Source organism: Myxine glutinosa, chromosome 11 (assembly GCF_964187855.1).
Source record: "Myxine glutinosa chromosome 11, kmMyxGlut1.1, whole genome shotgun sequence".
NCBI classification, from domain to species: Eukaryota; Metazoa; Chordata; class Myxini; order Myxiniformes; family Myxinidae; genus Myxine; species Myxine glutinosa.
Window position 1 is genome coordinate 47,512,650 of NC_136271.1, and position 27,849 is coordinate 47,540,498.

The 27,849-nt window shown below is 41.2% G+C and overlaps 1 protein-coding gene across 1 annotated transcript in view; it reads left to right on the forward strand.

Moving 5' to 3' along the window:
- The window catches only part of LOC137436654 (ryanodine receptor 2), a 344,268-nt gene that overhangs the window by 86,532 nt on the left and 229,887 nt on the right, over positions 1 to 27,849 (forward strand). Inside the window, exons 31-39 of the mRNA XM_078786637.1 lie at positions 1,051 to 1,211; positions 1,509 to 1,668; positions 2,520 to 2,606; positions 5,285 to 5,511; positions 5,645 to 5,696; positions 8,921 to 9,322; positions 9,589 to 10,098; positions 11,251 to 11,451; positions 24,409 to 24,520. Of these exons, the coding sequence (XP_078642763.1) occupies positions 1,051 to 1,211; positions 1,509 to 1,668; positions 2,520 to 2,606; positions 5,285 to 5,511; positions 5,645 to 5,696; positions 8,921 to 9,322; positions 9,589 to 10,098; positions 11,251 to 11,451; positions 24,409 to 24,520 (1,912 nt within the window). The remainder of the gene's footprint in view (positions 1 to 1,050; positions 1,212 to 1,508; positions 1,669 to 2,519; positions 2,607 to 5,284; positions 5,512 to 5,644; positions 5,697 to 8,920; positions 9,323 to 9,588; positions 10,099 to 11,250; positions 11,452 to 24,408; positions 24,521 to 27,849) is intronic.

The following is a 27,849-nucleotide window of genomic DNA, read 5'->3' on the forward strand; positions in this document are numbered from 1 at the left end:
GTTCAAGATTCAAATGATTCTTGGGTTCAAGATTCAAATGATTCTTGGGTTCAAGATTCAAATGATTCTTGGGTTCAAGATTCAAATGATTCTTGGGTTCAAGATTCAAATGATTCTTGGGTTCAAGATTCAAATGATTCTTGGGTTCAAGATTCAAATGATTCTTGGGTTCAAGATTCAAATGATTCTTGGGTTCAAGATTCAAATGATTCTTGGGTTCAAGATTCAAATGATTCTTGGGTTCAAGATTCAAATGATTCTTGGGTTCAAGATTCAAATGATTCTTGGGTTCAAGATTCAAATGATTCTTGGGTTCAAGATTCAAATGATTCTTGGGTTCAAGATTCAAATGATTCTTGGGTTCAAGATTCAAATGATTCTTGGGTTCAAGATTCAAATGATTCTTGGGTTCAAGATTCAAATGGTTCTTGGGTTCAAGATTCAAATGATTCTTGGGTTCAAGATTCAAATGATTCTTGGGTTCAAGATTCAAATGATTCTTGGGTTCAAGATTCAAATGATTCTTGGGTTCAAGATTCAAATGATTCTTGGGTTCAATATTCAAATGATTCTTGGGTTCAAGATTCAAATGATTCTTGGGTTCAAGATTCAAATGATTCTTGGGTTCAAGATTCAAATGATTCTTGGGTTCAAGATTCAAATGATTCTTGGGTCAAGATTCAAATGCAAGATAGATAGCTCAGAGGCAGATGTGCATTCCTCTAGTCTAGGCCAAACTATACCAACCCTATGTTTCATTATAGGGTACACTTTAAATTTCAGTAACTTGATAGAAATATGTTTCTTGAGCGGTTTTTAAAATTAGTTTCTGCACACCTTTTGATTGAGTCAGTGTGCCTTTGGCTCTCATATTTACATCACTTTGTCAACTTGTCCTCTCGGTGCACATACGAACAATAAATCTATATGCATTCCTCACTTCTAGAGTAATAAAAACGTTTTTAAAAAATTTTTTATTCAGTTTTTAGTTTTTCCTCAATGTGATTTCAGCACCATTCTAACACTACACCTCCGTTTCCTTTTTCTCAGTACTACTACTCCATCAGGATCTTCCCTGGACAAGACCCGAACAATGTCTGGGTTGGCTGGGTCACACCAGATTTCCACCAGTATGGAAAGACTGTGGACCTGGAGAAAGTCAGGACAGTTACAGTCACCCTCGGTGACAGCAAGGGAAAGGTGCACGAAAGGTGAGCCATTTGGTCCAATGAGCGTCGTTATTGAAGAAATCACCATTTGCTGGTGCAGAGGCCTAGTTATGATGAGCTGTACATCACTTGCTTTGCTCTGACTTTTACAGTTAATTTCCTCCACCTTTCCTTGTACTCACCTATGCTAGCATTTGGACAGGTCCAATTTCCATCCAGGTGGAGGTGTTACTATTTTCATCGGTAACTGTTTTGCACAACTTATATACACTTCCTAACAACTGAATATTTCTTTGGAGAACTATGGACTCTGATTTGAAATTTTATTTTTGTTTGCAGCATCAAGCGGAGTAATTGTTTCATGGTATGGTGTGGTGAAGTGGCACCCCAAGGCCAAGGGCGCAACCTGACAAGCATCGAAATGGGTTGTCTCGTCGACATTGGAAGCGGCCTGTTAACATTTTCCGCCAACGGCAAGGAAATGAACACCTACTTTCAGGTATGGGTTATCATCGTTACTATCGAGTGTTTGAGGTTGCCCTTTTACCAGACACTGAACCAGGACTGATTGTTTGCTATGTGCAGGTATAGGGCTGCTCTGACTTACCTTCTGGGGCTGCTCAAGTATAGGGCAGGGCTGCTCTGATTCACCTCATTAGCCCGTGCCTTGCACATTTGAGTTTTGTCATCAAACATTCACCAAAGCTTTATTATGATAATACAGAGAAGGCAAATTAATAATTTTGTTAAAAAAGTCAAAGGTCAGTGTTACATAAAATCGTCAATTTTCATCCAATTGACCTGAAATTTAAAGAATTTGCATATTGGGTCACTCAATTGGTTCACTAATCAAAAGATAGGAGTCAATTTTTTTTTTTTTAGATCAAGAGATCAAAGGGGTCAAGGTTGCAAAAATCGTCAATTTTTGTCCAATTGACCTGAAATTAAAAATTTTTTGGCATATTGGGTCACAGAATTGGTTCACCAATCAAAAGCTAGAAGCTGATTTTTTTTTTTTTTAGATCTATAGCTCAAAGGTCAAGGTTGTGTAAAATCATCAATTTTCATTTTGTATTTTTTTAAAAACTGTTTTCGTTATTCTGAGCATACGGAAGAAGAAGAAGAAGACATCTGAATACAAACGGACACAGACGGGCTTTGCCTTTTCAGATGCTTTCTAGTTGTTATTTGGCATGAGTCTCCTTTAACGCTCACTTTTCAGTCATATTTTGGAGACCTGGATAATTTATTTTTTATTTTTGGGGATTATCCTAGTTTTTGTCAAGATCAGTTTAATTGCGCTGAATCATATTTCATGAAAATGAACTCCTGTGCACCTGCCTCTGACAGGTGGAGCCAAACACAAAGCTCTTCCCGGCTGTGTTTGTGCAGCCAACCAATGCCAATGTTTTCCAGTTTGAACTCGGAAGAATCAAGGTATGTGAACACCTTCCTTTTTATGGTTATTTACGCAGCCTAAATGATTGAATAAATGGTTTACATATACACCTGCTGCAGTCTTGCCAGTTGGTGGCTTACTGCTTTGGTTGATGTTTTGATTGAAACATTATTCGCTGACGTCATGACAATCAGTAACCATCTTTGGCTTAACTGCTTGCTGACAAGTCTGAGTATACTACTACTACTACTACTACTACTACTACTACTATATTAACGACCAAATTATTCCCACCTTGTGAGGTACGTAAGGAATGTTTTTGGCCCAAATCTTTCATGAACTAGCTGGCCATGCTGGACGTTTAGTTGATGGTGGTCGGAATTTGTAATCTGTTCCGGGTAACGATGATAACTCACCCACTCTTGATGAAAGACACTGTGGGATGTACAATGTCCATCAGGTAATGCGAGCAGAGGGGACATTCAGTTTCACATTCGTTCCAGGGATGAGAGACTTTGTGATGCAACGCTCGGTCTGTGAAGCACTTTGTGATTCAACCAACCCAACAGTTTCTATTTGCGTCGGGAATCAAACCCAGACTAGACGGTTCCAAAGCAGGTGCGCTCACTATGTGTGCATCATCTTGTTGGATTACAGGGATTTAATATATAATATAATTTTTAGACTATAGATTCTGGTGAATATTGACAGTGGTGTCTATTTTTATTTTATTTAGTTTTTTTTCACCTTTTTGACAGTTTTTTTTTTTACATTTTGACAATAGTGTTCTTTTAATGCACTTGGCCTCCTTTCCTTAAAATGCCACAGTAGTGCCACAGTCATCATATGGATGCAATATTGTCATGGGGGTGCATGAGCACCTTGCCGGCACTTGCCTTGCTTTTGAATATTTTTGGGTGTGTGGTGGCCGTGTTTGTCCTTCATGTGTTATGATGTTTGCTCTGTAGTTTGAAGAGATTTACCAAGGTTTTGGTCATAATCATAAGGGCAAGGAAGTCTGCTCTTTCATCCTGACATTGTGTAAGCAGGACCAGACAGGTATGCAGGCTAATTACATACCTGTATACACAAGCCTTACTAAAGTCCAGGTGATTGTAGAATATGTAATGGAGGAACAGCTGCGTACAAACTGATATTGTTCAATGTTCGCTATTATTCTGAATTGTTGCCTCTACCTTTGCTGTGGCATTGCCTGTTGCCATGAAAAGCAGTTGTCTGACACGCGCGCCATCAGCTATATTACGTGGGTCCTTTTTTGAATCTCACACCATGTGCACACATTTATTGCTGGCATGCACTTCTTGCCATGTTCTTGTTTCCTTTTCTTTTTTAATATACAGGGTCTAGGCTCGTGGAAGAGCTAGGCCACAGAACAGATAAGGACACAACATAGCCAAGGGAACAGTAGGAGAAAGGGGAAATGCCAACTGCATGACAGAGGGAAAAAGTCGACGGAGACAGACAACCAGTGGAAGCAGGTAACTGTAAGGGTTAGGGGAGAAAGGAAGAGATGAACAAGATGGATATGTAAGCAAAGTTTTGGGAGGGTGGGAGGTGGTTTAACAGGTGTAGAAAGGATCAGGTTTTAATTGGGGGATGACTTGAGATAGTGGTGAACAGTTGTCTTGAAGACCTGGAGGGAAGAATGAGATTGAAGAGTGTGGAAGGTTCTACAGGTGGGGAAAAAGAGGAATAAATGAGTGGAGGTGAGCAGTGGTTCTGGATTCGGGCAGATTCATTAGGAGGGGGTTGCTGGTGGATCGCGTGTGTCCTACAGATACAAGGGGGACAGAGCATGGAAAGGGCAGAGCGTGCAAGACCAGAAATGAGGCAAAAAAAGACAGAGAAACCACCGACCTGTAGGTGATGGCGTAGTGATAGGCCCATAGACTCGTCTTTATCGTGAGAGATCCCAATGATCTTGAAGGCCTTGGCTTTCACAACGTCAAGCTGAGTAGGATGAGAGGCAGGGGAGCCAGCCCAGAGGGGAGAGCAGTACTCCATCAAGCTGCGGATGAAATCCTTGTTGGTGGATACGAAGAACTTTATCTGACCGAGGATGCCCAGTCGGCGGCTGGCTTTGGAGGCCAACTTTGAAATGTGACTTGCCCATGAGAGATCAGGGCTCAGAGTAAGACCCAAGAGTTGGAATGACTGAACCTCTTTATACATTCATCGTCAAATCTCACAAGCTAAGTCGCCCTTTGCCAACAAAAATCTCATGGCACTTCTGTGTTCCTCAATGGTGAACATCTCTAAGGGCACCACCATGTTTCTCTGTGGATCATCGATTCCACCATTGGTGTCTCCAAAACGAAGCAGTTCTTCGCACACTTCAGATACAATGGATTAATTGTAATTTTTTTGGAATCTTGAAATGTGCCACAAGTTTCCATGCAGAGAAATCTTACGTTTTTATTGACTTACCTTGTACAGAAGGAGCTTGATTTTTATTTTTTTAGCATGTTGGTGGTGTCATGTACAAGTACGGTCTTTAAGGCGGTCCTTGAAGCTTTTACAAAATTGAGGAAAATAACATATTAACAATGACAGTGTATGATCTTTCCTTTTAATCTCACCATTTTAAACCATTGAAGTCATTGTCCTTACCAATAAGCTGAGTGAGTTGTGTATCTGGAAGTAGACCCGGTGTTCTGGTGTTTCCTTGCTCACTTTTTTTGTTTTTCCCCATTAGAATGTGATGTCCCTCTCTGCTGGCATGTTCAAAAGCGAACGACAGAACCCAACCCCACAGTGCCCACCTCGTCTCAGCTTGCAAATGATGACTCCGGTATTGTGGAGCCGAGTTCCGAATCGTTTCCTTCGCACAGAGACGTTCCGTGCCGGGGAACACCAGGGATGGGCCGTGCAGTGCACGGATCCCCTCATCATGATGGCGCTCCACTTACCTGAAGAGAATCGGTGAGGGGTCGCTGTTGAAGGCTTAGTGATGATGTAATTATTATGGTTCTTAACCAATACGTCTCCAGAAAGTGATATTCACAAACCCCCAGCGATCTGCCTTAGATGAAAGTATCTTTTCAAACCCCGGCAGGTGCATTGACATATTGGAGTTGTCTGAGCGGAAAGACCTCTTGACCTTCCAGGTACGCAAGATCCAGCCAGGTTCTGATATTTCTTCCTTACTCTATTTTGAACATTTCACTTTTAACGTTTCAATTTAAGTGAAATGCTAATGAAGTGTCAAAATCCCAGATTTACTCGATCCGATCATTACTGGATATCATTTATTTGCTTTCTGTCCTTGTATGCAAATGTGCCCTCAGTAGTCCTGCGGCATAGCAGACCAATTGTTCAAATTGTTCTAAAAGCACCAAAATTGGCACACATGTAGATTAATATATTCTAAACATTTTTGGATATGGAGGCATTCAAGATTAGCCCTGTGGAAGATATGGCGGCCATTGTTCAAAATGGCCGCCATTTACCATTAGCGTCATTACATAGACTTCATTATGTGTCGTTAGTATGGTGCTAGATGGGCCAAAATTCCTTTTTTTTTACATCAGAATTAACATCAATAAGTGTTTAACAGATATTTAGATACAAAATATCTGTTATCTGTTAAATTTAAATATCTGTTAAATAACAGATATTTAACAGATATTTAGTTTAACAGATACAAACCTCTCGATGACATGCATTGTATCCTCTTGGATGCTTGTGGGTGCATTTGCCAGACTCAGCAGGGCATCAGTGAGTTCTGGCAGCGTGTTCCATGTTGCCCAGGCAGATTTCTTCCCATGTCCGACGAAGGCTGACACAGTATCACACCCTGTGATGGCATGAAACATTGGAAGAGTGCATTTTGAATGAATCTTGAATGAATGAAAAGAGAAAGAAAAAAAAAAAGAGAAAAAAAAGAAGAAAAAAAAAAAAGAAAAGAAAAAAAAAAAAAATGAAAAGAGAATCTTGAATGCCTCCATATCCAAAATTGTTCAGAATGTATTAATCTACATGTGTGCCAATTTTGGTGCTTTTAGAACAATTTGAACAATTGGTTTCGTATTTTTTACTATGCCGATGGGCTACAGTGAATTTTCCTTATTTTGGGCAGGTGCCACCATTTCTGGTCCATGATTGGCTGTGCGAACCTGCACATGTCATCAACACCATTGGACTATTAGCTGTTTCGTCGTTTATTTCAACTTGCTCATTAATCATATTTGATATTTTCATGAAAGTTTTAAGAAGTATTACAATATTATATTTTCATGAAAGTTTGATAATTCCTTATTAGACATTAAATATCATTTTAGACACATTTTATGATTACTTTGAAAATATACTCCTTTCCTGGGAGGGAGGAGTCAGGTCAAGGGGTCAAGGGGTCATGGTTCAGGGGTTCAGATGTGAACACAACGACATGATGGATGTCGATGTTCATTCATCCATGTTTGAGCTGCAAGATCAAGTATTGCGACCCTTCAGTATCACTATCGAATATTTTGAACAGTTTCTTGTGGCGAGAAAACTTTTCTTATGGTTTTCTTGTTTTAAGAAAACCTACACTGCCAAATATAAGAATATTTGGCAGTGTAGGTTAATGTGGCACTCATTTTTTTTGCAATATCAAGGGGCACGATCATCACTAATCTCCAATATTCTGACACACACGTGGTTTGAATGAACATCGGATACCATGGTATTTCTGTGTTCGCATCTGTGTCATTAAGCCTGTCGATACTGACTTTTCTTTATAAGAATCGGAGAATTGCACCTTGTCGCTATTCAATGATTTAATTGCATTAGATTCCCTTTAACCTGAATAGGGTTGGAGATTGGTTTTGATAAAATAAGAGCAAAAAAGTGAAAAAAGAAATCTTGGCCTTTCAACCGTTCTTTTCGCAATTATCTTGTCAATAATCATCGAAAAGACTTTTCTCTAAAGGGAGTCGAACGTATAAGAGTTATAAACTTCATAAAACTAACGGGTAAACAAGAAACTAAAATAATGAACAAATGGAGTAGAATAACGAAATTGCAAAACATCCAATCATGATGAGGTGAGAATGAAGAACTAGTCGTTCTGGTGAAGTCTTGTGTCGATCCGTGTTGGTGAACAGGTAGAATAATGGATTGAATGAATGTACTGTTGATTTCCTCCATTGCCCTCTTTTGCTCCGACGAAGGGTTGAGGCCCGAAACATCAGCTTCTTCTCACGGCGGTTAATATACCTCGATCAACATCTTGTTGGTTTCATCCATGATCAGATGAGGACTTGAAAACACCACAGCCAAGCACGGACCAGTTCTGGTGGCACCGACATATAAGAACAACATTAATATTCCCCGGGATTGCAAGTTCTGCTTATAGAGGTGTAAAGTCAGAGAAATTGATAACGATTGGATCGAGTAAATTGGAGAATTTAAACTTTAATTGTTTCACTTATCAGATATACGAGTCCCCTGTGCAGATGGACAGCATTTCGCATGTACTGTGTCAGTTAATGGTGGTGTTTTTTATATAAGTGAATAGTCATAGGTATAACTTACAATTTGGGTCACCTGAACAAGATTGGCTTATTTCGACTTTTGCAAACCATCACGAAGATTGATGTTAAAATCTGTGGCAAAAATTAACCCAATTAATGGGCCAAATGGACTCATTTCCTTGTTTGAGGTCATCAGGATAACCTCCCTCACCCCCACACCCTCTTTGTTTTTTTAAATTAATTGATTGATTTTGTTGTTCCATTTCTGCATCTTCCCGACTACTTTTCTCTTCCCCTTCTGTGATTGAGTTTGTGCCTGTACACAGCTTATTGACCCCCATTCCCCACATCCTGCTCTCCCTCTCCCTGCTCACGTTCTTCCCAGTGTCCTTTCTTCCTCCAGGTCTCCTATGTTGGCCTCTACCTAGCTGTTGGTGTGTAACCCCATCCTTTCCCCTTAATTTCCACGATTATTTTCGTTCTGTTATGTCCTGATCCATTGTCTGTTCTAGCTCCTTCACGAGCCTTGACTTTGTACACAAAAAAAAGACAACGAAACTGCTCCTAAACATGGCCGAGAGACTTCCCATCAGCATCTGCGAAGTGTTTTTTAACATGGATACATAGCAGAATGATCGCCCTGTGCCAAATTGGGAAGGATTATTTTTCTTTAATTGATCCTTTTTTCATTCTTATTACTGAAAGGCAAATTAATTCTCTATTTTGTGTCATATGTACTGAATTCGATTATTGGGGTAATGAGTACGACCAATCATTCAGTCTTTAAGCTGGTTATGTCAGGTAGAGCATGATTGCAGTTTATTTATTTCCATTTATTGTTGCCAATCGATTACTCTGTCCTTGCTCCATGTCAGGTGTTCACTCTGCGGCTGTATTCGGCTATGTGCGCACTTGGAAACAGCCGTGTAGCTCACGCTCTGTGCAGCCACGTTCCCGAGAATCAGTTCCTGTATACCATCGAGAGCGAGTTCTTGCCAGGCCCTCTGCGTAGCGTGTTTTATGAACTCCTCATTGACATCCATCTTCAGATGTATGCCACTGTGCGTGCCACAATGAGTAATGAGTTCATTGTGCCCATGTCCGAGGAAACTCGGTACATCACGCTCTTTCCTGAGAATACCTCCGGGGAGGGCCTGCCGGGTGTTGGAGTGATCACGTCTCTTCGGCCCCGCATGCAGACATCGGCGATCTCCTTTATCCAACTGCTCAAAGGAGTCTACATGGATAGTCCAGTATTTCCTTTGGACATACTACGGGTAAGGTTCTCAAACATTTGTGGTAAGATGACATTCCACTGGGTAGAGATGCCTCTGAAAGACATACTTGAACCAAGTCGAGTGCTTGGAAATACTTCAATAATTCAGAAATTCCATCATAAAAATGATCACTCTATGGATTTCTAGATGTAATTTTACATTATTTATGTTAACATAGAATGCGTTTTGTTGGATATTTAATTTGATCGGATTGCCGAGCTGTTTCACATGCTCACAGCAAAATACATTCTCATGACCCATCACAGACCAAGGTGCTGAAAATGCTCACGGATGCGGTATGTGCGGGTGGCTGGCACATCCGTGACCATATCGGAGGCACCATCGAACACCACCTGGTACCCTTGCTCCGCATGGTGCACACCCTGCTCGAGATGAATGCATTCGATGACGTAGATATCGAACACATTCTGCTTCTCATTGATCCCGATGTCTTTGGTGTGACCACGACTCACGAGGATAAACTGGTTGAGCTGGCAGAAGAAGAGGAACAGGAGGAAGAAGTTGAAGAAGGTGAAGAAGAAAGTGGTGTTGGAGGAGAAGAGGAAAAAGATTTGGAACATTTTGATGAAGAGGAGAAGGGGAAGATTGAAGAAACTTTGGGAAAGGAGGTTTCTGAGGAGGGTAAGGACGTTTCTGAAGAGGTGATAAAGAAGAAAAAAGAGGAGGGAGTTGTTGAAAAGAAAGAGGAAGCAGAAGAAGAGGCTTCTTCTGATGGCCTTCTGTATATGAAACTAGTGGAACCAGTGAAACTTGAGGTACGAGGAAGATGTATTTATTTAATGAAGAAAACATTTCTACAAAAATGAAATATTTGCTTGTTCATGTATTTACCTCCTACACTCATCTCTACCTGAGTCGATGTGTTGTTGATGAATCACCTGTTTGTTTGAGGACCTATTTAGTAATACAAATGGGTCATCATGTTATTGTTATGATAATTATTTTAATACTAGTAAAAAGCCCGTCAAAAATAACGTGTTGGAACAGTTTATTCGACGGTGCAGCCTCGTGAGCGTGCCAAAGTCTGAAGCCTGGCCTAGTGTCATGTGTGCTTATATCTTCTTTATTTATTAGACATCCGATAGAGGTAAATCAATATTCGTTTTATTCTGCATGCGTTGCACATCACGTGTAGCGAATTTCACCTCCATGCACCTTATATTTATTGTTATTTAAAAAAAAACCCTTCTGTACACCGCCGTTGAGGCTCGGTTTGCAAGCCACCGTCTAAAATTCCAATAGAAGAGACATAATTACTCTTTTATGGAAAATGTTTTTCGAGTTTGTTTTATCATCATAAATAGACCGGAGTGAACACACATTCGTGTTAAAAGATTGGCCTTTAAAACCTACCCTTATGAAGGGGACAGACATCTGTACAAACACACTAACTGTGTTTTATATGGTAGATTAGGATATTAATATTGAACCATTTTGAAATCGTAAGCATTTATGCCCTAATAATATAATTATTACATTTTATTGTTTGTGCAATTAGACTAGAAATTATAAATTATATTTTTATAGAAACGGGACTATCTATAAGGAGCCGTCCAGATATAACGCTTTTTCACCAATTTTAAACACCTCCCCTGCCCTCACCGCCTTCTATAATGCTCCGCATATGGTTACGCCAACCACTCATCCACTCAACCATCCCATGCATTATGTAATTTATTGATGAACCCCAACAAATACAGTACAATGCAATTAAAATATGACTAAAGTAAATTATAAACTAAAATATCTTTATTATAATATCTTATATTCACATTTTGGTGAATTTCAGTTGAATATAAAAACACATCCATTCTCTCCAAATCGAAAACCATCCAGTCATTGTTATTTGTGCTTCTCACCATCGCCTGTTTTTTTGCTGGTTGCTCTTTCACCTTTCGCCACCCCAGATATGTCGCATTCTGAGCTTCCTGTGTGAGTGCCACCTGAGGCACCGCATTGAGGCCCTGGTTGCCTTTTCCGATGCATTTGTGGCCGAGGTTCAGGCAAATCAGAAGTTTCGCTACGATGAAGTCATGCAGGCACTCAACATGTCTGCTGCTCTTACAGCCCGTAAGACAAAGGAATTCCGCTCGCCACCACAAGATCAGGTACGAACGTGAAACGGGGCTCCACCATCAGGATGTAAGGACAAAAACAACCTTAAACTAGAATGGCACTCAGTAGAGAGCATACCTCCGCCTGGTTGGCCATATCACTCAATGGTGAATAATTCTACGAGCTGGATCCGGATCCAGATCTACACCAACATTGAATCGATTCTTCCTTGTCGCACACACAACTTGTCCACCAAGTTTCGTCCAAATCCGTCCACAACCTTTTGAGATATCCCGCTATGTATCGCTTTTGGCCCTATCTCCCAATGGTGAAGAATCACTAAAAAAATTCTAGTAGCCGGATCCGAATCCGGGTCTTCACCAAAATCTAATCATGTCGTCCTTGTCACGTACGCTACATCTCTGCCAAATTTCGTCCGAATCCGTCCACAACTTTTTGAGATATTTTGTTCACAAACGGACAGGCAGACAAACGGACAAACAGACAGACAGGAGTGAAAACATAACCTCCATCCACCTTTGGTGTCGGAGGTAATAACTCACATCGATGTTTTGGAGAGAAATCTTTTGTAATTTTCATTTTACAAAAACAAATGCCTGTATACCTAGCACCTTTTCCACATGCACCGTGCGTCCTTTTTCACCAGTAGGATGACTTAGAGGTATGCACACTCCCCTCTGAGTATAGTCTGGATTTTGAATCCCGACCCAGCTATAAAATGTCATCTTGGTGTTTCACAGGCAGGGCGATTCATCAACGTGTGTGCCTGCCGTCCCTCGGATGGACGTTAAGCTGGGCTTCCCATCTACTGGCATTAGTTTGTGGACCTTAAAGATACCACAGTGCCTTTTGTCAAGAATAGGCGAGCCATGAAAAGATGGTTTTAATGACATTTTTGTTATCAATTATTTATTAATTTTTATTTCTAAATTGTAATTTTTTTATTTCATTCCTATTTATTTGTGCTCTTTGAGACACTGTTGAGTTTTCTTAATTCCTTTAACACACTTCCATTCAGCTTATCAAGTTCTTGAAAACAGTGTGCTTTTTCCAAGTTTATATTTTGATCTTTAAGTTTGCAATTATTCTTTGAAGGCACAGCAACTTTTAAACTTTCTAAAACTCCATTAGTCCAGTGTATGGTGTAATTTCGCTGGACGTTTGTGCAGATTTGCTAAATTATACATTATTGGAAGGCTTATGATGCCAAGAGTCCGAAAACCATTGTTTAGATTTGTGGATATCAGGTTATGGCAGCCATTTTGGATTTCAAAATGGTCACTCGGGTGGTTCTTAAAAATGAAAGTTAGAAAAGTCATGCTCCTAACACTTAAAAATTTTGTATGTATGAAAAACCCTTTGTGGTGAAATTTTAAGCCATTCGGACTAAATTTAGGGGTTGCACACGGAGTTTGTAATTTCACATATTTGACTCGCATAAATGTTTCTCGCATAAATGTTGCACACGGAGTTTGTAATGTTTCACATATATGCTATACTTGTGATTTTGACCATTACAGTTGACCTATGACCTTGCTATGTACTGCACATTTTGAAGTTGTTTTCAAGTTTATTAAATACAGTACAGCTGTACTCTGGTATATGCAGTTGCTCTCATTGAAGAGTACAATCGTCTCCTGACAAGGGATGAACAGCAAACCCAGTATCTGCTTCAAGTTGTGACAGAACATCGCAAGAGGTTTCGCGATTGCAGGAAATCAATGCTCATCGGGCACAACGCTTATCGGGCACAAACATTGAGTGGCTGGCAACCATGAGTCACTGTGCAACTCCTAAAACTTGATTTATTCAAAAAATATTTCACAGGCAGAAGTTTTACCTCAATACCAAAAAAATTAAAGGTTAGGAGTAAAACAATTCAATTTTTTTTTTTTGCCTTATAGCTAAGAACCACCCTAATGGTCACCCTGTCAAAAAAAAAATTCGCTATATATTGGCTCATAATAAATAACCACTCCTTTCATGCTGGCATGAGATGCATAGGCTTGCCTAGTCAAAGTACAATCCTGGATTGGCTAAGGAGTGCAATCCTGGACAGGTCGCCACTCCAACGCAGGATATATCTTCGCTCATAGTTGATCATAGTTTTATCATAGTTCATAGTTTTATCATATCATAGTTGATCATAGTTCATAGTTTTATGGTTAAACTGCCAAAATCTAGGCTCTCTGCTCACCTTCACTCTTTCATTCCCCTTTTCTCCCGCCCCTGGAACAAACTCCCCCACTCCCTTCAATCCCAGTCTTCCCTTCATTTCTTTAAAACAGCTGTTCACCACCATCTCTTATCTTCCCCCATCCAAAACCTTGATCTTTTCTACCCCCGCTAATTCACCCCAGAGTCCTTGCAGTGTTCATATGTTTTATACCTCTCCCACCTCCCCCCAAGTCCTCCCGATGTCCCTGCTCTCAAATGTTGTGTTTGTGTCCTTCCCCCTCTCTCCCCATCCTGTCTGCCGCTCCCCTTATTTTTTGTGTTTTGTGTGTCGCTTTGACTTTTTGTGTGATTAATGTTAGCTCTTTCACGAGCCTCGATCTTGTATACAAAAAAAATCAAAAAAAAATCTATACTCTTGATTTAAAGTTCAAATAGTACATTTTAAAGGTCAAATATTCAATTTATTGCATTCATATTTGTGTATAATGAACAATAGTACATTGACATGAGTATCTGAAGCACATTCGGTTATGTGAGTACATAGATCAACACGCAGGTGTTTGATGTTATAGTGTTCGTCATACAATACACATACTAATGTTATAGGGTTCTATATATCCACATCACTGTCGCCATCGGGCAGAGCAGACTTCTACAGATGTGTATCTTCATCATTCTCACAGTCAGTCCTGCACAGACAAAGATCTGCACATGGTAAGTCCTTGTGCCGACATGAGCATCTCCATGATGTGTAGTTTGCCTTGCACTCGTATCTGACCATCTCAACAATTGATAATGGTGCTGGAAGGCAGTCAGATGTTTGTGGCAGTATATGTCCATTTGTGTCCTTGTAATACCCATGACTCACAGGATTAAGAGGTGCTTGCTGTGTAGCGATTACTTGTCCCCATGTTCTGGCCTGGATGAGGATTCTGTCCACATGCTGCTTCAGTGTGCCAACTGTTGGTGGAAGTTTTTCAGTTTCAGCCATGAAGTTTCATGTTCAGAGTTTGAGAGTTCCCTGTTCTCCACAACTAAACAGCGTTGGCAAGGGGAGTGTTGAGTTTTTGAGTGTACTCGGCTCTGCTGTACACAGAAGCTATTTGTATTAAGCAGATCCATTACCCTCTTGCTCCTGGTTTCATGTCAAATAGAGTAATAGACCATGCCAATTCAAGAACCTGGGGGTTCTCACAAACTCTGCCTGTTCTGAATACAGTTGAATCTCTACTTTGCTTGTATGTCACCAGTCTGTATAAGCCTGGGGTGCTGGCTTGGGATTATAGGGTCCTGAGTTCAAATCCCGGTCGGTCGTTGAATTAACACCAGGTGGGGTTGACTCAGTCTGTCATCCTTCCGAGGTCTGCAAAATGAGTACCAGCTTACTGGGATGAATGTGCCATTCGAGTATCCTGCATAGGAGTGACACCCGGACCAGGATTGTGCCCAATAGTCAAGAAACTGCTTCGGCACCCATATGCATCTGATGATGCGGGAGTGGACATCATCACCTGTCTGTCAGATTTGAAACAACATGGTGTGCATGGTGCGCATTCATGGTCCAACATTGCTTTGATACCTCAAATCAATAGTATGTGACTCATCTGGTGCACATCTGGTGCTCAGTCTCATTGTTTGAGAGTTCATCTGCACGTTTTGGATTTTGACCTGCATTCTCAGTTCTAACAGCAAACAACTTGCCACAAACACTCTTTTTGGCAGAAGAAACACATGTGTGGATCTGTGTATGATCTTGTGTATGGCAGAGACGCAGATGTCGATGTCGCATCCATTTCAGAACTTTCTCCCTTCGGGCCTTTGTGCTTGATATTAAAAGACCGAGTTGATGCAGCATGGCTATGCCATTATGCCAAATCTCAGGCAGCCTGCATTGCTTTTTTATTTGGTGCATCTGCATAACGTATGTTGCACAGCTTGTTCTGCTTGTAAACTGTCTTTTGTATTGTCTTTGAGTCGTCGGTGAATCTGAACATGGACACCATCATGGAGACTTGCTCTTTCTTGTATTGCCTCCAGTATGTGATTGTATGTGTCAGTGGTTAGTTGCAATACCAGTGGTCCTTTCTTGGTTGTTTCTTACTGTCACACTATACACAGCTTTTAATTGGTACAGTGTTTACTAGGGTTAAGGTGCAGACCGGCTGCCAAGCTCTGGTATTTGTCCTCCATTTATGGTACACTGGCTGCTGAAAATAGACAATTAATTCATTGAGAAGTAGGACATAATAACTTGTTCAACATAAATATGTATGAATTAGTTGAAAAAAGTCACTATCAATGTCTATAATTGTATATTGGCTATTGATTATTTTCTGTAATCTTATTATAATGGAGCAAACGTGGATGTCACCAAAACTCCAAAATTGACGTGTTGGAAATAGCGCCACCTTTGGTGGTAGCAGGTATTACAAACCCTCTTCCTTTATCGCATGATATGGAGTATGATATCTTGTGATCAATAAAACTTTCAAAAATGACAAAAAATATAAAGTGTACAGTACTTCAAAAACTGTGCAGCAGCACATTGCCCACCGTAGGTGGGCTGAGAAGGGTTCTCTCACCTGGAGGGTGTCTGCCAGTATTATTAAAACACCAGAACGTTATACTTTAGCGATGGACAGGTGAGTATTTTTAATCAGTGTGTTACAGATTCTGAGCACTTCACAATACAACCTTGGCACATCACATTATAACTGTACCTTGAAATATAAGAGGATTGTATAATATACAGGTTGAAATAAGAGGTTTGTGAAATATCTCAAATGGAAGCAAGTGTTGGGAAAAATATTGAACATTAACATTATCTGTTCACTAATACATAACAGTACCTCTTTGGCAAAGCGACCATTCAAACTTTGAATCAAGAAAATACCTCAGATATGAGCAGAGATATAGCGAAAGCTATTTTTGACATGGTGGCCATTTTGAAATCCAAAATGGTCACCCTAACTTGAAATTCGCAAATCTAAACATTGTTTTTTGGATTCCTGGATTGTTCTCCAAAAATATGTCGTTTGGCAAACCTGCACGAATGTCTAGCAAAGTTGTGTTTTTAAACATAGGGTGACTGACTATATCCTTACTATAATTCACGGACTGGTGTTTGCGTGTTTGTGTGTGTGTTTGTCATGATACTCCTACAATTCTGGGCCGGTTACATCCAGACTTGCTACATAGTGTTGCGGGTGTAATATCTCTACTCAATTAAGATAAACAGAGAGACAGAGACTACCACTTTCTGGTGAACGATTTAATCGACTTGTTGGAACAAACTCGCTTGCATTTACACCAAAAACGTCACGGAACACACAGCACATAAGACATCAAGCAAGTTTCTTGCTGCCCTTGAGAAGTACAGCTCTGCTATAGTTTTCATCGCTCTCTGAAGTAGACTATAGGGCATGTAGTCAAAATCCCTTCAGAAAGTGCTTTTTGTGGTCTCCACATTGGAACTACATATATTATGTCTTAAAATATAGGTATTGCATGTCTTATCAATATCCCCTTTGTTCCCACGCTCAAAAGTGGAGCATTAATTAGTAATTCCCACCTAAAAATAATGCGTCAAACAAGTCGTGCCTTTTAAAAGGGAACAAGTGAGAGCAACAGATATGCTGTTTAAAATGGTTTCTTTACACATTATGATCCTCATTATGGCCCGACATTTACAGGAATTGTTCAAAATTTATTATTTTAATTATTGTCCCCAAAAATAACGTTCACTAGATTTTTTTTTTTTTAAATACCACACGGTTGATGAATACGTGGAAAATAACAAAACTGAACTGATATTTTTTTCCTTCTAACAACCATGTATTTTCATGTTTATCATGAGATCTTTTCATTTAAGCACAAAAAAATTCCCAAATCTAATAGCAACCTTTAGATTGAATTAAAATACACCCATTGCTTTGCTGAATAAACATATTTAAAAGTCAAGTTTACTTAAAAACCATACCACGTGCTTGTCTTTCATGCAGCCAACTTTTACTTGACATCTAATTGATATACAATGTATGAGTGCACATTCTGAAAACAAGGCAAGGCATAACTCTGGAATACCCTTTTTGCACCATGTACAAATTGCCCTTTATTCTATTATCAGTGAATAGGTGCGAAAGGTATTCCAGAGTTATAATCCCAAGTAAGTTTTCCTTACAATTAAAAAGATTCTTCCTCTTCAAAGTTTTCTTCATCGAAGCAGATATCTCCAACTTCATCCATTTCTTCTTCACTTTCTTCAGCATCGTCATCGCGTACATGCATGTTGTCACAGTTCTTGCACTCGCACAGTTCGGTACAACATAGCCCCAAAGACACACAACACCGGTCATCTGCATCTGATGCTTTGCACTTGGACTTCTTGCAGGTGCAGCGTGAGAGTTCAAGAATGCTCTGTTGAGCAGGTTGCATTTCCATCCAGTTTATTGAGAGGCTGCCATCGATCAATTTCCAACCATGTCCAGCTGGTGATGGGATATCTGGGTGATTGTCAAAGCTGCGCTTGCAAACAGCTGCCTGGAAGTTGGCTCGTTGTACGTGTTTGATGAGGGCATCTCGGTTTGGTGGTATGACACTTTCGTTTCTTGTAGCCATCGAAAACATAGAATACCGTGCATCGTTGACATGACTGTACTCCTGCTGGCTGTAAAGCTTGCAAACGAAGTCCTCCAGTAAAGAAACAAGCTCGTCTGTTACGGAGAAAGACTCGCCAAGCATTTGACACGCGTGGGAAAAGGATTTATTTTGGGTGAGAAGTTTGATTGTTTTTGTTTTCCCTTTGCCGTAAAAGTAACTTACAGAATCGCATCCTGTGAAACAGTGGAGACCTATGATGGCTTTTGCGATGTTGTCTCCAAGCTCCTGCTGTATGGCCTGTAAGTCAATGGTACGTACATTGTCGTCTCTGCCAGTGTGGAAATACAACTGGGAACCCACAAGGTGCGATACAAGTGCCACACCAATAACAAACACGTCAGTGTCTGGGCTTTTGATGATGATGCTTCTGATGCCTTGGGTGCTGATGTAATGTGCATGTAGGAGCATCCTGGTGTCGGCCTCCTCTTGGGTGGAATGGAGCTGCGGTATTTCTTCAATGCTGATGGTACCATTTCTTGGTGTGATGGAATGACACATCTTGCCATGTGCAACATACAGTGTGATGCCCTTAAAGTTGTCCTCTCCACAAGTACTCCAATGGTTGAACAAGAAGTGAACTAGCTGTTCCTTATTGAAGCTGTTTGCCAGATATTTCTTCCATTGTTTAGGTACAGGTTGGTCTGCCTTGGATATTTTAATCCTCTGGGAACCACTCGCTGCCCGTCGTTTCCTCTCAGCACCCTTAATACTGATCGATGGATACGTGTCTGTTACAAAGTGTACAGAGTTGGAGCTACTACTTAGTGCCAGGTACACTAACTGTCTCAGAATTTTTTCCGCCAGTTGACCCATGCTTGCGGGCATTCCTTTTGAACTCATTTGCTGAAGCATGGCCATGCCATCAACTACCCATACGCCTCCCTTTGGTGGGTCCACGACAGGGGAACTCTCAGGTACACTTTCTAGGTAGTGTAGCAGCCTCGCCTTGTTAGTTTTAACTAAGCATCCCTCATAAGTCGCAAGGGCTGGTGGATACGGGCACAACGAGTATGTCATCATGCTTTTGAGATTCACTTTTCGTACTTTGCCAATGATGACCAGCCTTGCCAACAACTCACAATCACTTTTCAAAGTAACATCTTTCCCTTTAACCTTGATGGTTTGCTTGCCTGCATCTGAAAATGTTTTCAGTTTCATCTTCTTCAGCGTTTTGTTCAGGTCTACATCATTACCTTGCAAGCGGCTTTTAGAAAAATTGACGAAAGCTTCATCGCCCTTTACTTTTGCGGTCATGAGGTCAGAATACACATAATCTGGTGCAATGACTCCAGTTGACAAGTGAACCAGATCATTAGCATCCATTTCCGGGTCATTTTCGAAAGGATTCGTCATGCTCGTGATGGTACTCATTATGTTGTTTACGTCGTCTTCATCCCTAGTCATTCGACTGTTGGTAAGGTCTGCCCTTTTTGAAGATTTCTGCCCTTTGCCAGCCATCTCTTCACATTGTCTGGTTATCGCTGCTCGTTGATGGTGCGCTCGTATCCAACGATTGGTAGCTCCTTGGTTGGTTGAGAACCCTTTGATCCCACCTCTTGTTTTGGAGTCTCTATTCGCCGTTTGCTCGATCGTCATATCACAAGCTACCTGTGCAAACCCGTGAGTATCTTGTCGCTGAACGGCAAAGTGTCCACTGACCAATTCTTTGTAGATGTACTGATGTGAAGTAGGTAGCTGGCTCATCTCAAACCAATAGACTGGGAGGTAACGTGAGTAGTTGGTTCGGTCATAGGCAAATATCCACGGTAGCAGTGCCCTAACTGCAGCAAGATGAAGGTGCCAGTTTCCTTCCCGTGTAGCCCTGATGAAAAGGAGGATGTCCTCTATCATTTCCAGGTAGGAGTCCCAAAAAGCAAAGGTAGCATTCTTGTTCCCCTCTGTGATGAAACTGTCATATTCATTCATCATGGCCTGAAAGGATGCGCCTTCCACATGCTGCACATACTGGCCTGGGAATGATGATTGTAATGATGAAATCACATCTCGATACTGCTCTTGCATTTCCAAAGGAACACTCTCCATAAAGCTTTGCCAGCAAAGCCGATGTAATGCCTCTGCCATAAGTTTGTGGCAGCGGATGCTTCTGTTGTAGTTGTGGCCATTCATCACACCGCTCACAGAACCTGGTGCCACTGCACTGGATTCAATAAGGACATCTTGCAATCCCGCATCCTGAAATCTTTTTCCCACACACGCCAAAGCTGTCATGGTTGTATGGAATGCCCCAAGTCTTATCACAATTCTGTCCATGAAAATAGGTGTTTGCCATCTGATTGTCTGGGCCTTGGCATAAATAGCCTGATCCATCACCACTACAACTGACGGGAGCTCCAGTTGGTCTGCTATTTCAATGCTTCGATGGAGGATGGTATTCACAGTATTCAGATCAGTTGGACTAGCATTTACAACAGGAAGGTATGCAATGGTTGCTTTTGGTGGGATGCTGGATGTCAGTAACTGATTGAATCCAGTCCAAGCAGGAAGAAGACGTTTCTGTGGCCATTTTGTAATGTAGAAGGCGGCATCTTTCTTCTTGTGAGGATATAAAGTTGGCTCATAGTGTGTCATTTCCAGCTTCATATTGCCAGCAAATGCCTTCGGGGACGACTTCTTCTCACCACTGAATGTAACCACCTCTGTATGTGGTGCTGGTAGTGAGCGCTTTCTTGTCTTTCTCATTCCTTGTACTGGTGGAAGTGTAGAATGTGCATCTGCATCCTGATGAATCTCTGCATGCTGCACAGATATGCCATTGGTATTATGGGTTGTGTCTTTTCCCGAAAGTGTCTGCTCCCCAAAATCATTGTTGTCCCAGATGAGAGTTGTGAAGACGGACTTCTGCAAGCACGATGGAAGAGCTCTAGAACCTCGTTGGACTTCTTGCTGTGCCAAGGCAGTATCATGCTCGAGAACACTGGTGTGCGAAATGCTATAGCCAAAACCATTAAGTAAGCCTATTAGCTGTGCCGATCCACTAAGATGCCGTATCGCCATTGCTAGAGATGACTGCTTCGGTAACATTGTCTTGCCTTTAGTAGCTAGGTAGATGATGTCCTGGGCAATGGTTAATATTCGATGGTCTTGCACATCACCAACCTTTACACGGTTTACACCCTCTGGATCATCAGATGCTCCAACAACCCATGCAAGAAAGTTGTATAGCATGGTTGGAACTATCTGGCGGGCAGCATCCATGGTTAAGTCACCTGAGGTTGGAGGCCAGGGAAGAGTTGTAGAGTTTGTTGTATCCATCACAGCATTCTTCAGATCTAGGGCTGTTGAATAACGCTCTCTTAATGATGATATTTGAGGTACGACCTGTCTTCTGTTGCACTGTTTTGGCCGTTTCACTGGAGGTGGAGACTCCTCAGCATCAGCTGTATCTGTGTCGGTTGTATTTGTGTCTGTTTCTGAGGTGACCGTATCCCTTACAAGCTCTTCAGCTGATAGGGTGTCAATGTATACCAGTTCACTCTGGTATTTTTTTTTGGGCTGCATGAAGCAAAGCTGGGGATATCTCCTTCTGATTCTTTGTTTCAGGCTATGGGTTTTGTAGTTGGACGAGTCCTTCCCTTCAATGTCTTTTACTGCCTTATCAAAGATACGTTTCAATGACGTAAGCCGGTAGATCTCTTTGTTCTTCAGAATTTTCTGGTCAATTGTATAGTTACAAAAACTGTCAAATGCTTGAGAATATATCTGTTCTGTAGCTGCATGAACATGTTGAGGGTTAGATCTTCTCAAATAGTCTGTGTATCCCTTGTAGCAGCTCCGGTGATATCTGACTTCTATAGCTACACAGTCACGATCTCTGATATGAACAAGAATATTTTTGTCATCTTTTTCCTCTGCAGCTAGTCGAAGCTTGCCTCCATCAATCTGTTCACAAAGCGTCAATGGTTCTTTCTGCTTTCTGCCTCTTGAATCCTGAAATGTCTTACCACTCCTGCATACGATACAAACTGTTGGCAAGATGTGAGAAGATTTAGTCGGCTGTTTTGCAATGTTAGAAGTGGAACGCAAGTGTCTTGCATCAGATGTAGCAGATGTATGTTTGTCTATGTCTCCGCTTGAAGAACATGCAGAGGGATCCAGTTCTGTATACAACAAACACAAAATATTAAACTCATAAGTGTATACATCGATCTACTACATGTAAAAACAAAAGTCCCACATTTTACGATTCATGTAGACTACACAAATCACAACATTTGGGACTGACCTGACCCAATTTCATAGGCCTCCCTACGTGATTGTACATGCAATTTTCTCATCGTGATGTATTTGTAGGCTACTTTTAAACTTACCGGATGATTGGGTGACATTCTGATGCTTCTGTTTAGCAGTTTGGGCACGTTTTTGCTTGGTAGAATCAGTGAAATACCGGTAACACACTGCGTGGCAACCCCCAGTTTCAGGGACCGGCAATGCACTTTCACATGCGCTGCAGTGTAGACCATGATCGTGGACGAAAGACCTCGCTAAGTCGGCCTGGTTTCCCACCAAATCGCTCCAAATATCTACAGCACTCAAGAATGTTCTCCACCTTTTTTCGGTAAATGGCACAATATCACCACCGGCACCTGGAACATGTGCATAACACCTATTTTTTACACCAAATTTGACACCAACTGATGCCATTTTCACCGATACTTTTCACCAAACAACATCTGTTTACACACGTGACCCGCTATTCGCCGTACCGCAGCACTCTCGTACGATGTTGCTGATTGGCTCCTTTTGCTATATGAGGCCCATGTTGATATTTTCCGGACGAATCGCATAAATGAAAAATCGCAGCAACGTTGATAAATGAAACGTACAATTTGATTGGATAAATATCGAGATCGTGATAATTATTTTACCGACGAAATATTAGTTATTCTAACCTAAAATTCGACAAAATGCTCCAACCGATGACGCGGGAATATGAACGATAATTCATAAAAAATATTTAACTTAATTATAAAATAAGTTTTATTTAGTCGGGAGATGGAGACCACAAGACAAGCTCTTAGGACCACATGCCCTATCGTCTAAAGGAGGTGCAAGGGCAAAAGGGTAATTAAAAGGTCACAGAAGTTGCAGACAGACCAGCGCTAGAACACATGTGGTTCCTATCAGGCACACCGTGAGAAGGAGAAGTATGTTTGTATAAGTAGAGAGGTCACTGCTTGGGCCTTCTCTGGAGAATTAACTCATCTGGAAGTCATTCTTATCTGCAGGTCTCAGTGAGGAGAAAAGGTGGGGGCATGGAGCTAATCTCAGTAGAAAGGTTTTTGCTGATTGCGGTAATTCCAAAGCGGGCTGACCCTGCATTTTCCAGAACTCCACCGAGCGTGCTGCACCTCCCAAGTCATTCACCACCAGTTCTTTCCAGAGTTTAACATTTCTAGCATGCTCCAAGTATAGCTTAATTTATCATTTCAACAGATTATACAACATTGATATGGCTCTAGGTAATTCTACAAAACAACATTCATGTTTCTGTGATTTTCTGCAATGTCAAAAGTTCCGAACACAAATTACAATTTAGCTGCGAATAAAAACTTACTCACATGGACTTATCAATCTTTTCAATCATAAGGAAGTCCTTTTAGAACTTCCACAATAGGATCATCATGACCCAAATCGGTGTACAAGGGGTCCTTTTATCTTTGCTGGTGGTCTTGGTGTTTGGTGAAGATTCGAATCCGGATCCAGATAATATAATTTTTAAAAAGTGATTCTTCACCATTGAGTGATATTGCTAAAACCGATATATAGCACGATATCTCAAAAAAATTCTGGACAGATTCGGATTGTGGTGAAGTTCCGAATCCGGATACGAGAATTTTTATGAAGTGATTCTTCACCATTGAGTGATAGGGCCAAAAAAGATATGTAGCATGATATTTTAAAAATTGTGGATGATTTATGACAAAACGAGGTGGATGAGTGGGTCAGTGACAACACAAGCCAATTCGATTTTGGTTCAGGCACGGATCCAGATCCAACCTATCAGTGGATACAAAACGTAAACTGTTCAGCCTGGTGGAGGTATGCTCTCTACTGAGTGCCGTTCTCGTTTTCTTCTGTAATATTGTATCTCCATACGGTTTCTTTCTTGCGCTGTCCCTATTGTGCTCCAGGTGAACTTGCTTCTGAACTTTAAGAACTTCGAGCAAGGGGCGGTGAGTCCTTGTCCACCATCACTTCAGGGAGATCTCATCAACTTCCACCACGACCTTCTTGTGCATTGCGGTGAATCTTTTTACCCTCGCCTGAGGAGAGGGTTTTGCATTTGAGTCCGTTTGTTTGTTTGTCTGTCTGTTTGTCTGTTTATCCGCACAGAATAAATATGATTTTCTCTGCAACCGTTGGTCCGATTGACAGGAACTTTTCACCATAGGTGCAACTCCACTTGTAGAATTTTTTAATGATAATTATGATGTCATCGGTCACGTGGTTTGGTCGCCATCTTGGAAAAACCGAAAAACTTTGCACCTCCATATCTCCGAAAGCGCTGAATAGAAAAAATTGAGACATGGCTCATTGTAAAGAACTCTCCATGGGGAATAAAATATGTTAATAATGATGTCATAGGTGCCTCCATTATGACGTCATAATTCGACAAGTACAAAACTTTATCCTATCAAGATGAAATTTCTAAAGCGACATGCAGGCATAAATTGGTGGAGAAAAAAATAAATAATGATGACGTCATCGGTCACGTGGTTCGGCCGCCATATTTGTTTTAACACAAAAGCCTTAAAAACCACTGAAAATACATCCTGGTGGGGGTTTGCAATCTCTGATTGCTCTTTCTTGTTTTATATGTGATTGATCAGTTGCTTATTCCATGCTGGTAAAACTTTAAACATTTTGTTTTAAAACATACATTTGTAACAACGAGATAAAGCATCATCACAAATCTCACATTCTCACTTTGTCTCTCCGAAAAGACCAACTGGACAACCCTCCCATTTACTTTCTCAACAATCTTCTCCAAGAAGTTCTGTCACTCAAGCTTTTGGGTCTCACTATCTGCCATGATCTTTCCTGGGAAAACCACATTTCCAAGTTGGCCTCCAAAGCCAGTCGCCGACTGGGCATCCTCCGTTGTGCAAAGTCCTTCCTTTGCACACCTGAGCTCCTCACCACTTACAAGGCTTTCATCCGCAGCTCAATGGAATACTGCTCTCCCCTCTGGGCTGGTGCTCCTGCCTCCCCCCTAGCTCGGCTTCATGCTGTTGAAACCAAAGCTTTCAGGATCATTGGAATCTCCCGCAATGAAGCTAACTCTGAGGGCCTTTCTCTCTCTCACCGCAGGCAGCTTGGTGGTCTTTCTGTCTTCTACCGACTCCTCTCCGGCCTAGCTCCCTCAGCTCTGTCTGTGCTCTGTCCCGAAAATATTCCTACAGGTCACACAAGATCTGCCAGCAACCCTCTTCTCGTGAAACTGCCAAAATCAAGACTCTCTGCTCACCGTAACTCTTTCATTCCTCTTTTCTCCACCTCTGGAACAAACTCCCTCACTCTCTTCAATCCCATTCCTCCTTACAGGTCTTTAAAACAGCTGTTCACCACCAACTCTTATCCACAAACACTCTTTTGGCAGATGTTTGGTCTCTCTCTCTCTTTATCTCTATCTCTATCTCTATCTCTATCTCTATCTCTATCTCTACCTCTACCTCTATCTCTACCTCTACCTCTATCTCTATCTCTATCTCTATCTCTATCTCTACCTCTACCTCTACCTCTATCTCTACCTCTATCTCTCTCTCTCTCTCTCTCTCTCTCTCTCTCTCTCTCTCTCTCTCTCTCTCTCTCTCTCTCTCTCTCTCCCTCTCCCTCTCTCTCTCTCTCTCTCTATATCTCTATATCTCTATATCTCTATATCTCTATATCTCTCTATCTCTCTATCTCTATATCTCTATATCTCTATCTCTATCTCTATCTCTATCTCTCTCTTGTCCTGTCACCCCCATCCAAAACCTTGATCTTTTCTACCCACATTAATTCACCCCAGATCCACTTTTTTGAAATACCGACTTCTTTCCTGGAAGTCCGAGCAGTGTCCATGTGTTTTATACAGTCACGTGAAAAAGTAAGTACACCCCATGTAAAGTTTTGACTATTTCAACATACAGCTATTTGATCTTCATTTCAACAATATTGATAGATAAAGGTGATATAATGTAACAAATAACATGAAACATTTACATTTTGTAGTCCATTGTATAATTTAAATAAACAAAAATGCAAATTTCGCATGTGGAAAAAGTAAGTACACCCCTACATTTATCACTACTTCAAATACCTAAAATTAGAATCAGGTGCACCAGCTCAGGTGCAAATAATTAGAACATCATTAGAGAGGATCTTGGAGGAACCTGTCTTATTTAAACCTCAGACATTAGACATCTTTCACTCTCTCTCTCTCACTCTCTCTCTCTGTCTGTCAGAACCTGTCCTATTTAAACCTCAGACATCTTTGGAGTTTGGTTTGCTCTTTGTTGTTGAAGTGTGCGGCGTCACAATGCCTAGATCAAAATAGCTCTCTGAGGCCTTCAGAAAGAACGTTATAGATGCCTACGAGTCTGGGAAGGGATCCAAACAGGATCCAAAGATCTCCAAACAATTTGAAATCAATCATTCAACTGTCCGGAAGATCATCTACAAGTGGAGAAGATTCCAAACAACTGCCAACTTGTTCAGGCCAGGCCGCCCCAGCAAGTTCAGCCCGAGAGCAGACCGCAAGATGCTGAAAGAAGTCTCGAAGAACCCCAGAATGTCATCACAGGACCTACAGGTAGCTCTTGCCACTGTTGATGTCAAAGTGCACGAGTCTACCATTAGTAAGAGGCTGCACAAATTTGATCTACATGGGAGGTGTGCCAGGAGGAACCCTTTGCTGTCCAGAAAGAACATCAGGGCAAGATTAAAGTTTGCTAATGAACACCGAGGCAAAGACCAGCACTTCTGGAATAATGTGCTCTGGATAGATGGGTCAAAGGTAGAGCTATTTGGCCACAGTACCAGAAGACATGTTTGCCGAAAAACCAAAGACAGCATTTGACCACAAGAACCTGATACCAAATGTAAAGCATGGTGGTGGAAATATTATGGTTTGGGGCAGCTTTGCTGCATCAGAGCCTGGGCAGCTCACCATCATAGAATCCACTATGAATTCTTCATTGTACTAGAGGGTGCTTGAGGATAATGTGAGGCCATCTGTCGGCAAGTTGAAGCTCAACCGAAGGTGGACTTTGCAACATGACAATGACCCTAAACATACCAGTAAATCCACCAAGGAATGGCTGAAAAGAAAGAAATGGAGGGTTCTGGAATGGCCAAGTCAAAGCCCGGACCTAAATCCCATTAAGATGTTGTGGGGGGATTTGAAACGAGCTGTGCATGCAAGAAACCCCTCAAACATCGCACAGCTGAAAGAATTCTGCATGGAGGAGTGGGCAAAAAATTTTCTCAGTCGATGTCAGAGACTGGTAGATAGTTATAAGAAACACCTACTTGAGGTTGTTTCTGCCAAAGGGGGCAATACCACCGATTAGAGCCAAGGGTGTACTTTC